Source organism: Dasypus novemcinctus, chromosome 2 (assembly GCF_030445035.2).
Source record: "Dasypus novemcinctus isolate mDasNov1 chromosome 2, mDasNov1.1.hap2, whole genome shotgun sequence".
Classification (NCBI taxonomy): domain Eukaryota; kingdom Metazoa; phylum Chordata; class Mammalia; order Cingulata; family Dasypodidae; genus Dasypus; species Dasypus novemcinctus.
The window spans coordinates 149615766-149634237 of NC_080674.1; the positions used below are offsets into that span (position 1 = coordinate 149615766).

General features: G+C 49.3%; 1 protein-coding gene across 26 annotated transcripts in view; it reads left to right on the plus strand.

The window, feature by feature from the left end:
* Nucleotides 1-18472, plus strand: part of LOC101435103 (protocadherin gamma-C4) — a 182200-nt gene that overhangs the window by 145828 nt on the left and 17900 nt on the right. Inside the window, exon 1 of one of the 26 annotated variants that reach the window (XM_058285989.1) lies at nt 3513-6606. The exons of 22 other annotated variants lie outside the window; for them this stretch is intronic. In XM_058285989.1, coding sequence (XP_058141972.1) covers nt 4177-6606 — 2430 coding nt within the window. In that variant the 5' untranslated portion in view covers nt 3513-4176. Of the gene's footprint in view, nt 1-3512; nt 6607-7232; nt 18042-18472 lie in introns of those variants that run through there. 3 more of the 26 variants (XM_058285985.2, XM_058285971.2, XM_058286063.2) reach the window with 3 other exon arrangements.

Genomic DNA, 18472 nt, shown 5'->3' on the forward strand with positions numbered 1-18472 from the left:
AAGCTTTTATTTTTTTTTATTTTTTAAATATTTATTTTTTTATTTCTCTCCCCTTCTCCCCCCAACTCCCCATTGTCTGTTCTCTGTGTCCATTTGTTGCGTGTTCTTCTTTGTCTGCTTCTGTTGTTGTCAGTGGCACGGGAATCTGTGTTTCTTGTTGTTGTGTCATCTTGTATGTCAGCTCTCTGAGTGTGCAGTGCCATTCCTGGGCAGGCTGAATTTTCTTTTGTACTGGGCGGCTCTCCTTACGGGGCGCACTCCTTGTGCATGGGGCTCCCCTATGCGTGGGACACCCCTGCGTGGCAGGGCACTCCTTGCGCGCATCAGCACTGCGCATGGGCTAGCTCCACACGGGTCAAGGAAGCCCGGGGTTTGAACCACGGACCTCCCATGTGGTAGACGGACACCCTATCCACTGGGCCAAGTCCACTTCTTTAAGTTTTTAAGTCATAGTTAAAAAGCTTTTCCCCATACCCAAGTTATAGAAAAGTTCATCACTCTTTTCTTCTAGTATTGGTATGGTTTTGATTTTTTTACTTTTAGATCCCTGATTTATTTGAAGTCTGTTCTTGTGTGTGGTGATGTAAAGATTTCTAAATTTATCTTTTTTTTTCAAGTGGCTATCCAGTTTTCCTAATACCATTGAATTAGTTTCTGGCTGCTAAAATAAATACCATATGATAGGGTGGCTTAAGGAATGTATTGGCTCAAGGTTTCAGAGACTAAAAGGCTTGCTTCCCCCTGGGATTGGTATCTTCTGGCTGGCCAGCAATCCTTGGGGTTTCTGGGATTTTCAGTCACATGGCAATGCACTTGGCAGCCCCCCCCGCAAGTACTGTTGACTTCCAGCTGATCCCTGTGGCTTCTCTTTCTATGCCCAATTTCCTTTACATATAAGGATTTCCTTCCTATTGGATTAAGGCTCACCCTCTTCAGTAACTTAATATTTGAACGAGGGGCCCCATATTTCCATTTGATACTGGCCCCACAAATTAGGTAGCCAGTCCTGGTGCTAAGCACTATGTTTAGCAAGGATGATATATAATTTTTTTATTTTTTAGTTTTTGAAAGACCATTCAGGCTTCTGGGTGTGAAATGAATTTCAGGGAAAGCAAGAAGACCAAAGAGGCTGCTAAGATAGTATTCAAGGGGGCTTTAATCCAGGTCCCGGCAGTGGAGATGAGAGGAAGTTGATAGATTCAAGATACATTGTAGAGGTAGTAAGCACTGGCAATAAATTGGATGTGGGCATGCAGAAAGAAGATGCTAAGTATGACATCTGAATTTCTGATTGAGTAGTTATGGAAGTGCCATTTACTAGATAAGGAAGGTTGGAGAAAGAATAGATTTGAGCATATGTTCAGAGCTGAGTTTGACATAATACTAAATGAAAGAAACTATACACGAAAGACTATATATTTTATAATTCCATTTTCATGAATTTCTAGAAAAGTAAAACTATATAGTTAATAAATCAGTGGTTACCTGAGACTGGAGTAGGAGCAAGAATTGACTGCACATAGGTATAAGGGAACTTTTGGGGCAATGAGAGTATTCTTTAACTGGATTGTGGTGTTGCTTGCACACACTATAAATTTACTACAAATCGCTGAATTGTATGGATGGTATGTGTAATATCCAGTACTGGAACTTGAATATACTTGACACCAAGGCCTCGTTCTTGATCACTATAATATAGTCACTTTCCATTTTACAATAATATTTTGTTTGCTGCATCTCATAGGTCAGACACTCTCTGAAATTATAAAATGGAGAGAAACGAAGATAGAAACTAGAAAAGTATATACTGGTGCTTACATTTCTCCTGGATGTAGATGACCCAGCTAGTTATGCCATCTTTGTTTTTTTGTTCAGTGTGAGTGGTACTACCATACCTTACTTGACTCTTTAGCAAATTATATTTACTCTTTCAAAAACTTAGGTTAAGAAATAGTTTCATTAGGCCCACTGGTAGCTTCGAAAAGTGAATGTATCTTCTAGAAATTCTTACTTAGGGAGAATGGATGCATACAAATGAATATACATAGTCCTCAGTGTATTTTATGAATACTGTATTGTCAGAATGAAGCATTGCTATGTTGACCATTTTTAAGCACCTACGATGGTTGGCATTGTGGATACAAATGGTCATCAAAACAGGCATGGTCCCTGCCCTCCTGGAGCATTTGCTTCTAGTGGGAGAGGTAGATATTATACATAATCAAAGGAAATTTTAAAAATTAATTTTAAAAAAAATTAATGAAGGAAAATATAAGGTGCTCTAAAAGACCATAATAAAGAATCATGGTTACAACTGCGGTTCAGTGGAAGACTTCTATTAGGAAATAGCATTTAAATTGATACCTGAAAGATTTGTTGGCATCAGCAAAGTAAAGGTAGGGAGAGAAAAAAAGCTTTCCTGGGAAAGGAACAACCTATGAGATGGCCCCAAAGCACAGAAGAACGTGGCCGGTGATGGCACTGAAAAGCAGTTGATGGAGTACGTTGAGAGGGAGGGAGAAGGCATGAGAACCTTGTATGCTATGCAAAGGATTCAGTGTTTTATCTCAAAGGCAGTGAGACACTACTGAGGAGTTTTGAGCTGGAGAATGGTATGAGCCAATAGAATTGTAAAAAGATCACTCTGGCTACTGTGGGGAATGAATCCAAGAGGGTTTTGTTGGTTTAGATCTTAAGAAACCCATGGGCCTTATTATCAATGGGAGAATTATTCACACTTTTTTAAAGCTATGAAATATGTTCTACTAATGGCTGCCAACTTTCTTTCTGGTCTGGCCAATTGTCAAAATCCAATATTTATGGGGGTGAGGAGGCATATGGGGACCTCTTATATGTTTTGAATGTAACATTAAAAAAAAAATAAAGAGAGAAAGAGAAATCCAATATTTAAAAATAGGTTTTTAAAGAGATGAAATTAAAGTAATGAGGACATGGAGAGACAGGTCACATGTGGCTTTTCATCTCCAGTAAATATTCTATGTATACTTATTTCCTATCTACCCATCTACCTTGCCTGCCTACCTATCTGCCTGCATTCATTGCTATTTTGTTTGGTGACTACAATCCTAAATGCAGAAAAATCCTGGCTGCTCTTTCTGTGTCTAAAGGCTTTTGCATTTCTCTAAAGACTTTATTGCCCATTGCTACCATTATCTCAATTGTTTTATTAGGGTCCTCAGTGGTGAATAGGCCTGCTTTTTTCTTGCTTGCTTGCTTTTTTTTTTTTTTTTTTTGGTTAACTTTTATTACCAATTCAACTTTTCCTCGTGGCATATCGATCCAGGATCTTGGAAGAAGGACTCGAGTAAAGGGGAATGTTTGAGATTGTGCTCTTTGGAAAAGACAGGGTAGGAAAAATTTCCCCTTACTCCTTGGTTCTTAAAAAATGAAAGCTAAAATCTGAATTATATTTTTAAATTTCTTAAGAAGGAGCGAAACCAAACAGGGTAAGAGTTCCTGTAGATTTGCTCTACGGAGGAAATGAACGGGAGTCTACAGTCTCCTTCGGTAAAAGAGAAAAATGAAATGATTAACCTCTCCACAGAAATGCCAAATATCCCCTTATAAGTAGGGTCCGGCTAGGAAAACTGTAGCCAGTTTCAACAAACCAAAGTTATTGGTGTTTTTCCAAACAAAGTTGTGTCATTTTCAATTCGGTTTGCTGCCTCTTCTCGTGATTAAAGAAAGAGATTCAAGTGTTTCATAAGCCCTGACTGGGCTTGCAGACTTGCTGAACGGGCAGCTCCATCGCCCTGCCCTTGGCGCTCCAGGTAAAGGTAGGTTTCCGAGGCACGGATACTGCTAAGGCGCATGGGCCGGAAACTCTGGAAGAACGCCAAAGGAAAGAGAAGTTCCCGGTGCTAGCGCGAGTCCCGCGCAGGGCGCGCGGCGCTAGCGCTTTCTCCGTGCAGTTATTGGCTGGGACTCTGTGTGCCGCTGTCGGCCAATGAAGACGCAGGAGAACTGGCCCCGGCCCGTCCCCTTTCGGCGCCCCGGGATGAGGCAGAGACTGAACAGCCGGCGAGCAAATCAAAGGCACCCAGAAAGCCATGTCCGACTCGGCGCCCAGCGCCCGAGCGCTAACCCGCTGAAAGTTGCTCAGCGAAATAGCCGGGCCCACCTGGACCCCGCTGAGAAGAACTGCTTTTGAGTGAGATGGTCCCAGAGGCCTGGAGGAGCGGACTGGTGAGCACCGGGAGAGTGGTGGGAGTTTGGCTTCTGCTTGGAGCCTTGCACAATGCTTCCGCCGTCGTTCGCTATGAGATCCTGGAGGAAAGGGAGAAGGGTTTCGCGGTGGGCAACGTGGTTACGGACCTTGGCTTGGATCTCCGCAGCCTGTCAGCCCGCAGGCTCCGGGTGGTGTACGGAGGGAGCCGAAGGTTCTTTGAGGTGAACCGGGAGACCGGAGAGATGTTCGTGAACGACCGCCTGGATCGAGAGGAGCTGTGTGGGACACTGCCTTCCTGCACCGTAACTCTGGAGTTGGTAGTGGAGAGCCCGCTGGAGCTGTTTAGCGCGGAAGTGGTGATCCAGGACATCAACGACAATAATCCCGCTTTCCCTACTCGGGAAATGAACTTGGAGATTAGCGAGGCCGTGGCGCCGGGGACGCGCTTTCCGCTCGAGAGCGCGCACGATCCGGATGTGGGAAGCAACTCTTTACAAATCTATGAGCTGAGCCGAAACGAGTACTTTGCGCTTCGTGTGCAGACGCGCGAGGACAACACCAAGTACGCGGAGCTGGTGCTGGAGCGCTCTCTGGACCGGGAGCGGGAGGCAAGTGTCCAGTTGGTGCTGACGGCTTTGGACGGAGGAACCCCGGCTCGCTCCTCCAGCCTTCCTATTCGCATCAAGGTGCTGGACGCGAATGACAACACGCCCACCTTCAACCAGTCCTTGTACCGGGCTCGCGTCCTGGAGGATGCAGCCCCCGGCACTCGCGTGGTGCAAGTCCGTGCAACGGATCTGGATGAAGGCCCCAACGGGGAAATCATTTACTCCTTTGGCAGTCACAACCGCGCTGGAGTGCGGGAACTCTTCGCCTTAGACCTCGTAACCGGGGTGCTGACAATCAAGGGCCGCCTGGACTTCGAAGACACGAAACTCCACGAGATTTACATCCAGGCCAAAGACAAGGGCGCCAATCCGGAAGGAGCACATTGCAAAGTTTTGGTTGAGGTTGTGGACGTGAATGACAATGCCCCGGAGATCGCAGTCACCTCTGTGTATAGCCCAGTCCCCGAGGATGCCCCTCTAGAGACTGTCATCGCTTTGCTCAGTGTGACCGACCTGGATGCGGGGGAGAACGGGCTGGTGACTTGTGAGATTCCACCAGGTCTTCCCTTCAGCCTTACTTCCTCCCTCAAGAATTACTACACTTTGAAGACCAGCGCAGCGCTGGATCGGGAGACCGTGCCAGAATACAACCTCAGCATCACGGCCCGAGACGCGGGCGCGCCTTCCCTCTCCGCCCTTACCACACTGCGGGTCCAAGTGTCCGACGTCAATGACAACCCTCCACAATCTTCCCAATCTTCCTACGACGTTTATGTTGAGGAAAATAACCTTTCCGGGGTCCCAATACTGAATCTAAGTGTCTGGGATCCCGACGCCCCCCAGAATGCTCGCCTTTCCTTCTCTCTCCTGGAGCGAGGGCCTGAAACCGGGCTGGTGGGCCACTATTTCACGATTAATCGTGACAGTGGCATCATATCCTCCCTAATGCCCCTGGACTATGAGGACCGGCGGGAGTACGAATTAACAGCTCACGTCACTGATGGAGGCACCCCGGCCCTGGCCACCAACATCAGCGTGAACATATTTGTCACTGACCGCAATGACCACGCCCCCCAGATCCTCTACCCCCGGCCTGGCAGGAGCTCAGTGGAGATGCTGCCTCGAGGTACAGCTCCCGGCTACTTGGTCACGCGAGTGGTCGGCTGGGATGCAGATGCTGGGCACAACGCCTGGCTCTCCTACAGTCTCCTGGGAGCGCCCAACCAGAGTCTTTTTGCTGTGGGGCTTCACACGGGTCAGATCAGCACTGCCCGCCCAGTCCAGGACACAGATTCGTCCAGGCAGACTCTCACGGTCTTGATCAAAGACAACGGGGAACCATCGCTCTCCACCACTGCAACCCTGACAGTGTCAGTAACAGAGGAATCTCCCGAAGCCCGGGCGGAGTTCCCCTCCGGCTCTGACTCCCGGGAGCAGAATAAAAATCTCACCTTTTATCTACTTCTGTCGCTAATCCTGGTGTCCGTGGGATTTGCGGTTACGGTGCTGGGAGTAATCATATTCAAAGTTTACAAGTGGAAGCAGTCCAGGGACCTATACCGAGGCCCGGTGAGCTCCCTGTACCGAACACCAGGGCCCTCCTTGCACGCAGACGCCGTGCGAGGAGGCCTGATGCCGCCGCACCTTTACCATCAGGTGTACCTCACCACGGACTCGCGCCGGAGCGACCCGCTGCTGAAGAAACCCAGTGCTGCCAGCCCACTGGCCAGCCGCCAGAACACACTTCGGAGCTGCGATCCGGTGTTCTATAGGCAGGTGTTGGGTGCAGAGAGCGCCCCTCCTGGTCAGGTAAGGGTTAGCAAGTCATCCCTGAGCTACATTAATGCTTTTTGATTCCTGAGTCATGTTCAGGAAGGTATGGAGTGGTTTGTTAAGAATGAAGATGTTTTCCTCATGAGGTATCCACACTTTCACCTGGTCTTCCCAAGATAGGACTGCTTGCCTTTGTGAGAGGGTTGGCCTGGCTCAAGTGTGGTTTGTGATCTCATTTCAAGGTGGAGTTAATTGACACATCTCTGGACCCAATTCACACCCTCAGCACTTAATTGCCATCACAGCTAGCCAATCTTGCTGAGGGGCCATTAAGCTATAACCCCAGAATTCAGCACTCAGAGGTTAGCTTTGAGTCATTTCCATTGGGAAAAAAAAAACAAAAAACACAACAACTACTGGATACCTCTAACCAGTGGCAGCTGCTAGAAATCTAAAAACTACCTCAATCATCCATCTTTCAAATGATTGCTGAATCTGCATTAAAGAATAATGGTTTGCTTGTCATTTTCCTTTACCCATACAGACCCTTTACCTCATTCTCAGATTATTTTCTATGAAAGAAAGTTCTAGGCATCCTTTAAATTTTATTTCAAGCACACTGTTGAAAATGATGTGCCCATTACTTACAAAATATTTTGTGTATATAAAATATATATACAATGCATGTGCATTGTAGAAAATTTTGAAAATATAGGAAAGTATGAAGAAAAATTAAAAATTACCTACAATCCCCAAATCCTAAAATAGGGCCACTGTTAATTATTAAAGTAATAATTTATTCTGGAAACAAACCCAGATAATCCAAAAGAACAAAGTACAAATTGAAAGTCTCTTTGTTCTTCAATGTCATTCCCCATCCTTCCAGAATTATTTTTCTAGGTATATACATACCATGAAAGGCAGGTAAATTCATACCCTTGGAAAGGTAAAGCTATCATTCATTTGAGATGGTGTGCCAGTGACTGCAAGGCCTTTACCTTGGACATAAACTTACACACATTTCCAACTGTGGCAGAACCACTGTTACTGTTAGAAATGTGTTATTATTATTAATTCTTGAATTCTGCAGTTAGACAAACTAGGCTCCACCACTTACTAACTATGAGTCTTCAGTGTTCAATAAATATTAGCTGTTACTGTTATTTTTTATTAGTTCTTCTCCTGCTCCAAATCTTAAACATACCTTGAAAATCAGCAAATCTAGGGACAGCCAATGATGACAAAGTAGGAAAGCCAGAGAGAAGCAGTTGCTGCTCTTCTCGGTAGCCTGGAAAACAACTGGCATTTTCGCCAGAATGATGTACCCAAACGTGGTTGCATATTGAAATCACTTAGAGATCTATATAAAAAAAAATTCTGAAACCCAGGCCATACCCCCAACCAATCACATTAAAGCATAATCTCTGGGGGGTGGTATAAGAAAGTCACTAATTTTTTAAAGTCCCCAAGTGATTCCAATATGCAGACAAGTTTAAAAACCACTGCCTAGGGGAGTGGATGTAGCTTAGTGGTTGAGTACCTGCTTCCCATGTACGAAGTCCTGGGTTCAATCCGTGGTACCTCCTAAAAACAAAAACAAAAACAAAAAAACCAATGCCCTAGGACCTGCCAGCTTATCAGTTAGCATACTGATAAAGTTAAGTGTTATTCTGGTGTTCACAGAACCAGGAGCCAGATTTATTGGGCAGGTCCCTTTTAAGGAACACTGTAGGGAGCGTGTGTAGCTCAGTGGTTGAGTGCCTGCTTCGCATATATATGAGGTCCCGGGTTCATTGTCATCCTCCAACCTTAAAGCATTACAGAGACTAGCTCTAGAAGGGCTCTGTAGGGAGAACATAAGATGATATTTCAGCCATCCAAAGAGAAAATCTTCCTAAACCATCAGCACCTGGACAATTGCTCTTTAAAAGTAGAGTGCTAAGTACAGGGTTATGGATTTTCTTTTGGGGGTGACAAAAATGTTCTATGATTAGATTATGGTAATGGTTGCATAACTGTGAATATTCTAAAAGCCACCGAAGAGTGACTTACATGGTATGTGAGTTATATCTCAATAAAGGCATTTTTAAAAATCTAGAGGTAGGAGAATCACATACCTGGCACATGAAGGTCAAGACTAGGATATGCCCTAATTCTAGTCAAAAAGCCTGTGTACTTTTTTGTTTTGGTGCAAACATGCTAATATAAAGGATCGGATCTATAAGAAGTTTAGTTCTTGGCTATTAAAGACATCAGTAGAGGGCCAGTTTATGGTTTGGGGATGACAAACTGGTTGAAAAATCATTTACAGTGTTTTAGAAAGATGCTTTGTTTATTGCCAAACAGATCAAGGGTGGGGGTTGGAAACCCTAGTACTGCACCTACTAGTTGTTTGACTTTAAACAAGTCACATCCCCACTATGAATGCAAGTTTCCTTATCTATAAAATAAAGATAATGCCTACTTTGCAAAGTTGTTGAGAAAGTGAAAATTAATGCATATAAAGTGCCTTGTCCATAACACGTATTCAATAAATGTTTGCTGAACTGATAAATGATAATATCAATAATTAATCATTTATTGAGCATTCCTATGAGCCATACTCTTTGTTAAATGCGTGTGAAAGATGAAAACACAGTCCCTGCCATCATAGTGCAGAGTACCATGGAAGAGAGATGGGCAGAAAAGCAATGATAGTGGAGGTCTGTATATACGAGTAGTGGAAGCAAAGAAGAAGCACCTAAAGGAAATTAGGTTAAGAACTAAAGGTTGAGCAATAGTTTGTCAAACAGTAAGGGAGAAAGGGGGTTGGGGGGCACTTCAGGAGGGAGTATGGCATTTCATTATTTCTAAACCTTAAGGTATTCATCTCTGTAGATGTGGTGAAGCAAGTGGGCAAGAGTTAAATCCTGAAAGGCCTTTAGGCCATGCTAAGAAGTTTTTGTTTTATCCGTATAGATGATAGTCTTTGCAGAATTTTGAACAGCCATACATAGGCCAGCAGTTTCTTTTTAAGAGAGCCATTTAGTGAAATGGATTAGGGATACTGGGACTGAGGCAAAGAGACCAGTTAGAAGGCTACTGCAGTATTTGAGGAGAAGATTGATAAACACTTGAATCAGCACAATACAGCATGGATGCAGAAGACTACGTAAAATCATCAGGACTTGCTGATTGACATGATGATAGGCAGTGAGAGAGAGGAATGAGTCAAGGATGACCACAGGATTCTGACTAAGGCAGCTGGGGGGTGAGGGTACCATTCACTGAGAGAGTGAATCCTGGCATAAAACTTGGTCAGTCAGGAGTGGGTGTGGCTCAGTGATTTGAGTGCCTGCCTGCCTTCATGTCTGAAGTCCTGGGTTCAATCTCTGGTACCGCCTAAAAAAAGAAAGGAAGAAAGAAAAACGTGGTCAGCCAGGCTGTTCGCTCCCTTTGTCATTCCCCTGGGAGGAGGTTTAGGTGTTTTTTGGATTGTGGTTTGTTTGTTTTGTTTTATAAAAAACACAGAATGTTATATGCCTCTATTTGAGACCAGGATGTTGGTTGCTGGCCTCACTATAGCCAAAAAGATATCCCTGAGGATCAAGGGTTTGGAAAAAATCTGGGGAGAATAAGAACTCCAGGTCTTGCTACCAGGTTTGGCAGCCAGTGGTAAGCTAGGTGAAGGTTTGGATGAGCTCAGAAATCTTATGTCCAGATCAGGCTGGGATTTTCTCTTTTCTGTGCTCTGGTGTGTTAGCCACTCAGATTATAGCTCGCAGGTACCTACAGTGTAAGATTAGCCATGTTTCTGTGCTTGTGCATGGTACTAGTGGCCAGGCTTCTGGGAAGAGCTGAGTAAGGATGGGGGCGGGGTGAGATCAAGACTCCAGCTCCAAAGGGCTCTCTGGGGCAAACTGAAAAGCTCACTCTTTTGAAATGGTCTCCCATGTGGTGATATCCAATAAAGAGAATGTATAGGCACAATGCTGTTGGTTAGCTGATGATAATCATTCAAGGTAGCTGTTAAATCTGTGAACTTAAGCATTCTGCCAGGTAATGAGATCCAGCGCTTAGCGCCTCCCAGATTCCCTGATTCTTTACTAATTTGGAACGTTTCCCTCTCCTGGCTTCCTCCACCCACTCCATCTCCTTCCATACTGTCCTTGAAATCAATGAATGGTAATTTAGTGTATCACTAGCAAATGTCTGAATAAGAGAGATTTGGTTTCTGCTGCACCTCCTGTTACTATAAAAGCTGTGCTGGATAAATTTAATTGGTTACATTAATGTGTAAACCTTTTCTGCAAAAATGGATACGTTTCTGAATAAGCTGCAGAGGGGCAGAGTTTTGAACATATGACCGTGCTTCTAATGAGCTGCTGCTCTAATCAAGTGAGAACGAGGCGGTAGCTACTCATTTAGAATCCTGGTCGATGACAACACTGGCTGGAACAAAGTGACCAGTCTCAAATGGCTACTCACTCTCTGGGCTGCAGGTTGCTAGGGTTCAGGCTGTCGCCGTTTCCTCTGCCCCTCCCCTCCCAAAGGGGCGGGGCAAATTTGTCTGTTAGGAATGAATATAATATGTATATATATTCCACAGAAGTAATAACCCGTGGAAAGAAAAAAATGCTGCTGAGCGGGAAGAAGGCGAAAAAGCAGGTTTTTTCGTTTATTTTTTATTTTTTTCCTCCAATGCTGCGACGCATAAACCCTGCTGCTATTGGGACGTTCTGTGCTCAGCCTATTGGCTGAGCCGAGGAGCCGCTGTCTGCCAATCGGGTGGTGAAAGGCAGACAAATCTACCCCGCCACCAGCAAAAACGGCGCGTAACCCTTGCGGCGCCGGCCGAGCCGCGCCAGAGCTGGCGCGGGGAAAGGGAGGTCGGTGTCTCCAGCTGCTGTGGCCGTTTGGGGCGGGTCGGCTTCTTCGGCTTCTCACCACCAGGTAGACAGCTAGAGGGTGGCGGCAATGCTCCACAAGGTGAGAAGCTGGGTGGAAATCTGGCGGGGGGCTACCCTTTTGTTCCTCTTCTGCCACCTGGGTTATGTTTGTGGGCAGATCCGCTACCCGGTCCCAGAGGAGTCACAGGAAGGGACTTTTGTAGGGAATGTCGCCCAAGATTTCCTGCTGGATACGGAGAGTCTGTCAGCTCGCAGGCTGCAGGTTGCTGGAGAGGTGAACCAAAGACACTTCCGAGTGGATTTGGAGAGCGGAGCCCTGCTCATCAAGAATCCAATTGATCGAGAGGCACTGTGTGGGCTCAGTGCTAGCTGCATCGTGCCCCTAGAGTTTGTAACCGAAGGGCCTTTGGAAATGTACCGAGCTGAGGTAGAAATCGTCGATGTCAATGATCACGCCCCCCGATTTCCTCGGCAGCAGCTGGACTTGGAAATTGGGGAGGCAGCTCCTCCAGGACAGCGTTTCCCCTTGGAAAAGGCTCAGGATGCAGATGTGGGGAGCAACTCCATCAACAGCTATAGACTGAGCTCCAATGAGCACTTTGCACTGGATGTCAAGAAGCGCAGCGACGGCAGCCTGGTCCCAGAGCTGCTCCTCGAGAAACCTTTGGATCGAGAGAAGCAATCCGACTACCGCCTGGTGCTGACCGCTGTGGACGGAGGGAACCCCCCGAGATCTGGCACGGCAGAACTCCGGGTGTCGGTCCTGGACGTGAACGACAACGCCCCAGCCTTCCAGCAGTCCAGCTACAGGATCAGCGTGTTGGAGAACGCGCCAGCCGGCATGGTACTCATCCAGCTCAATGCCTCGGACCCGGACCTGGGTCCCAGTGGTAATGTCACCTTTTCTTTCAGTGGTCACACCCCGGACCGTGTGAGAGACCTCTTTAGCCTGCACCCCACTACCGGAAAGCTTACCCTGCAGGGGCCCCTTGACTTTGAGAGTGAGAATTATTATGAATTTGATGTGCGGGCTCGTGACGGGGGTTCTCCGGCGATGGAGCAACATTGCAGCCTTCGGGTGGATCTTCTGGATGTAAATGACAATGCCCCCCACATCACAGTGACCTCAGAGCTTGGTACTCTCCCAGAGAGTGCAGAACCTGGCACCGTGGTGGCACTCATCAGTGTGCAGGACCCTGACTCTGGGTCAAATGGAGATGTGAGCCTCCGAATTCCCGACCACTTGCCATTTGCCCTCAAGTCTGCCTTCAGGAACCAGTTCTCCCTGGTAACTGCTGGGCCCTTGGACCGAGAAGCCAAATCCAGCTATGACATCATGGTCACTGCTTCTGATGCTGGGAACCCTCCCCTGAGTGCCCACAGGACTATTTTCCTCAATATTTCAGATGTGAACGATAACCCACCCTCTTTCTTCCAGAGGTCACATGAGGTGTTTGTTCCCGAGAACAATCGCCCAGGGGACCTGCTTTGCTCCCTTGCAGCCTCTGACCCAGACTCTGGCTTGAATTCGCTTATCTCCTACTCTCTCCTAGAGCCCAGGAACAGGGATGTGTCAGCTTCCTCCTTCATCTCGCTGAACCCCCAGACAGGAGCTGTCCATGCTACTCGATCCTTTGACTATGAGCAAACACAGACACTGCAGTTTGAGGTGCAGGCCCGAGACCGGGGCAGCCCACCCCTTAGCAGTACTGTGACAGTTCGCCTATTCGTGCTGGACCTCAACGACAATGCCCCAGCTGTGCTCCGCCCTCGGGCCCGGCCTGGTTCCTTATGTCCCCAAGCACTGCCTCCATCGGTTGGTGCTGGCCACTTGGTCACAAAGGTGACCGCTGTGGACTTGGATTCAGGTTACAATGCTTGGGTTTCTTACCAGCTCCTGGAAGCCCCAGATCCTAGCCTGTTTGCTGTCTCCCGCTACGCTGGAGAGGTGCGGACCGCAGTCCCCATCCCAGCTGACCTCCCGCCACAGAAGCTGGTTATCGTGGTGAAGGATAGTGGTAGCCCACCGCTCTCTACCTCCGTTACTCTCCTAGTGTCCTTGGAGGAAGACACTCATCCGGTTGTCCCTGATCTTCGAGAATCTTCAGCTCCAAGGGAAGGAGAATCCCGCCTGACCCTCTACTTGGCTGTCTCTCTAGTGGCAATCTGCTTTGTCTCCTTTGGCTCCTTTGTGGCACTGCTCTCTAAGTGTCTGCGTGGGGCTGCCTGTGGAGTCACCTGCTTTCCTGCTGGCACCTGTGCCTGTCTCACCCGATCTCGAAGGAGGGAGGGACTTCCTCCTTCCAATGGGATCCTCCGAATCCAGCTAGGGTCAGATGATCCTATCAAGTTTGTTGATGTGGGCGGCCACTCTCATGGCTGTACACCCTTGGCTTCTGCACCCACTCGGAGTGATAGCTTCATGATGGTGAAGTCACCCAGTGCACCCATGGCAGGGGAGCCTGTTCGCCCAAGCTGCCCACCCTCTGATCTTCTCTATGGGCTAGAGGTGAGACCTTTGCAGGCTCAGCCAATGCCTGAGGGTTGTTCTGATCCAGGCAAATGGCTGGGCTGTGTCCCAGAGAGTACTGGTCTCTCTGGAAGAGCCCATAGTGATGTCACCTTTTTTGTGAGTGTTAACTATGTGGCAGATGCTATGCTTTAGGAGTGTTTTGTGAATTAACCAGAGGATTGTCACAGATTAGCACTTGAAGGTGGGATAGGCCCATATCTGAGATTAAGAAATGAAAGTAATTGGTAAGCAAGAGCCAGGCTCTTGTGGAAGCACGCTGCCGGCAGGTGAGCACAGAAAGCTACAGTGCACAAGGGAAGGCTGCGCCGGGCAATCACCTTAACCCAGGTGACTGGCTTCTTTAATTTTCCTGAAGATGGCAGTGGTGGGGGGAGCAGGTTTTGGAGTACCTTGACTCCAGGATGCCATTTCCCAATAGACTGAGGGAGACTGACATCTTTAGCCCCACAGTATCTATTCCTCCCTAACCTACTACCTCGGAAACACAGCAGAGAGCACAAAGGGGAGCAGACCAAGGGAGTAGAGAGGTGTTGATCAAGGTGGAAGCAGAGATCCTTTGGTCCAGGTGTTCAGAATTCACGATAAAGTCCCTCCTGGTATTTGAACCATATGAAGTAAACTGGGGAAAGGGTTTCACCTCTTTGGAAGAAAAGCAGTAAGTGAAATCACTTAATGTCAGAAAACTGGCTTACAGCTGAGGAATTCCTAGAGATAGCCACTCTGGGGGTCTTCAAGTAGACTTCTCCTGAACTGGTAAAATGAGAGAGCCGAGAGCCGAGACCTCCTCTCTGGAGCCTCCCTGGTGATCTGGACCAGCCCTAGAAAATGTTCTCCCTACCTGTAAGTCATGACCCACATTCCATAGCACAGGTCTGAGGTAGCAGAAAAGCTGAGTCCTGTAGCCATCAGCTGACATTAAGATTTTCCTCAAAGTACTGCAAGACGTTTCAGGGTCCTAATGATTTTTTTTTCTCTCACCTTAGCAGTGTGAGGCAGGATGGGTGAGGGAAGGGAAACACATGGGTTTTGCCTCTCTCAGAAGGACACATTTTGTTGCTGGTTTGAGCAAAGTAGTGGAAGCTTCTGAAGTCATGCAGGAAGTTGCTGGGGCAGAACACTGAGGAGTTTTGTACCACTTTGTCTTCCCTGTTGAGCACCATCTGAGCCGTCAAACTTTTGCCAAGGGGGCGGAATCAACCTGCTGCACGAAGTGAGTGGGGGAGGTAGGAGATTTCTGTGACACAGACTTGCAGCGCCCATTCCTAAGGTTTCCAGGACTGAGGAGACTTCATAATTGGTTGAGAGCAGACGGACTTTTTGGCCAATCAGACTCAGAGCCGAGGTGGGGGATCTGCTCTTACTGCCTGCCTCTCCTCCCCCAGCTCCCCAGCTCTGACTCCGATTCAATTCCCCTCCCCACCACCCACCCCCGCCATTCGGTGACTAAGAAGAACTGCTGCAGGCAGGCAAACCTCGGAGCAGTTTTTAAGAGGCTGGAAGGAGACCTAAGAGATTTCAGCTGCTGCATTACAAGACCTGGGTCTACCTTGGAGACAGGACAGCACTGTCCAGGAAGGGACTTCTGGGTCATGGGGCCCAAGACACCCCCACAGCTCGCTGGGAAATGGCAAGTGCTGTGCATGTTATCCTTGTGCTGCTGGGGCTGGGTGTCTGGGCAGCTTCGTTACTCAGTGGTGGAGGAGTCTGAGCCGGGGACGCTGGTGGGGAATGTTGCTCAGGATCTGGGCTTAAAGGTGACAGATCTGTCGAGCCGCCGGCTGCGGTTGGGCTCTGAGGAGAACGGGCGCTATTTTTCCCTGAGCTTGGTGAGTGGTGCTCTGGCAGTGAATCGAAAGATTGACCGCGAGAGCCTGTGTGGAGCCAGCGCCAGCTGCCTGCTGCCAGTGCAGGTGGTGACTGAACACCCCCTGGAGCTAATCCGTGTAGAGGTGGAGATCCTGGATCTCAATGACAACTCTCCTAGTTTTGCCATCCCTGAGCGAGAGATGCGCATCTCAGAATCAGCAGCACCTGGGGCACGCTTCCCACTGGATAGTGCCCAGGATCCAGATGTGGGCACCAACACCGTGAGCTTCTACACTCTAAGCCCCAGCAGCCACTTCTCTCTGAATGTGAAAACCCTGAAAGACGGCAAGCTGTTCCCAGAGCTGGTGTTAGAGCAGCAGCTGGACCGGGAAGCCCAGGCACGGCATCAGCTGGTGCTCACTGCCGTGGATGGGGGCACCCCAGCCCGCTCAGGGACCACCCTTATCTCTGTCATCGTGCTGGACATCAATGACAATGCTCCAACCTTCCAGTCCTCGGTTCTGCGTGTGGGACTCCCAGAGAATGCACCTAGGGGTACACTGCTGCTCCACCTCAATGCCACTGATCCAGACGAGGGCTCCAATGGCCAGTTAGACTATTCTTTCGGGGACCGCACATCTGAGGCAGTGCGGAATCTCTTTGGCCTAGATCCTAGTAGTGGAGCAATCCATGTGTTGGGTCCTGTAGACTTTGAGGAGTCAAGTTTCTATGAAATTCATGCAAGAGCCCGTGACCAGGGACAGCCTGCCATGGAGGGCCACTGTGTGATTCAAGTGGACGTGGGGGATGCCAATGACAATGCCCCAGAGGTGCTCCTGGCCTCCTTGGTCAACCCTGTCCTGGAGAGCACTCCAGTGGGCACTGTGGTAGGGTTGTTTAATGTACGGGACCGAGACTCAGGTAGCAACGGTGAAGTGAGCCTTGATATCTCTCCGGACCTGCCATTTCAGATTAAGTCTTCTGAGAACCACTACTCACTGCTGACCAGCCAGCCGTTGGACCGAGAGGCCACCTCACACTATATCATCGAGCTGCTGGCCAGTGATGCCGGCTCACCTCCCCTGCACACACGTCTCACCCTCAGGCTCAACATTTCAGATGTTAATGATAATGCACCCCACTTCTCCCAGCAGCTCTACACCGCCTACATCCCAGAAAACCGGCCCCCGGGGTCCCTTCTCTGTACTGTGGTCGCCTCGGATCCAGACATTGGGGATAACGCGCGCCTCACCTACTCCATCGTAGGGAGCCAGATTCAGGGAGCCCCAGCCGCCTCCTTTGTGTATGTCAACCCTCAGGATGGGCGGGTCTTTGCCCAGCGAACCTTTGACTATGAACTGCTGCAGATGCTACAGATCGTGGTGGGGGTTCGAGACTCTGGTTCTCCCCCATTGCATGCCAACACGTCTCTGTATGTGTTTGTCCTGGACCAGAATGATAATGCCCCAGCAGTGCTGCACCCCCAGCCAGGCCGGGAGCTCTCAGCCCCCCAGCGGCTCCCACGCTCTGCTCCTCCTGGCTCTTTGGTCACCAAGGTGACAGCCGTGGATGCCGATGCGGGCCACAATGCATGGCTGTCCTATTCCCTGTTGCCGCAGTCCACAGCACCAGGACTGTTCCTCGTGTCTGCACACACTGGCGAGGTGCGCACAGCCCGCGCCTTACTGGAGGATGACTCTGACACCCAGTGGGTGATGGTCCTGGTGAGGGACAATGGTGACCCTTCACTCTCCTCTACAGCCACAGTGCTCTTGGCTCTAGAGGATGAGGACCTGGAGGAAATGCCCAAATCCAGTGACTTCCTCACACACCCTCCTGAGCGGTCAGACCTTACTCTGTACCTCATTGTGGCACTAGCGGCCGTTAGTCTCTTATCCTTAGTCACCTTCGCCTTTCTTTCAGCTAGGTGCCTTCGAGGGCACACAGATGGGGACGGGGGTGGGGGCCAGTGCTGCAGGCCACAGGACTCTCCCTCCCAGGGCTTCTATAAGCATTCCAGCCCCAACCTGCAGGTGAGCTCAGATGGCACGCTCAAGTACATGGAGGTGACGCTGCGGCCCACAGACTCGCAGAGCCATTGCTACAGGACGTGCTTTTCGCCAGCCTCAGACGGCAGTGACTTCACCTTTCTAAGGCCCCTCAGCGTCCAGCAGCCCTCAGCTATGGCGCTGGAGCCTGAAGCCTTCCGGTCCCGCTCCAGTACGCTGCGGGATCGGAGCCAGGTGAGGGGCTCGGCGCAGCCGGGGTCCCCCGTGGGGACGGTGTTGGAGAAGCCAACCGTTCACATGAGGGACTCTGAACTTGCATCCATTCCTCTCTGGCGAGCCCGGCCGCGCAGCACCCGAGTCGCGGGGCCATTTGGACTGACTGCGTGGACCCGGAGGAGTGGTGGAGGAAGCAGGGAGGGGGCTCTTGCGAGCGGGGAGGTGGTGGTGGTTGGCCTGGCAGAGGGAGGGAAGGTGGGCGCCCGCCCCCGCCCCAGGAAAGGCTGGGCCGGCCCCTGGCTGAGGGTCCAGGCCGATTCCCCAGCTGAGGGTCTGGTGATTTTCTGGCGATTTCCGCCGGGGTCCGCGTAGTTGCGGGGTGGGACGCGATCCTAGACCTGTGCTTGCAGAGGGCGTCCTAGGCGCGCAGCCAGCCTCTGCGTTCCTCG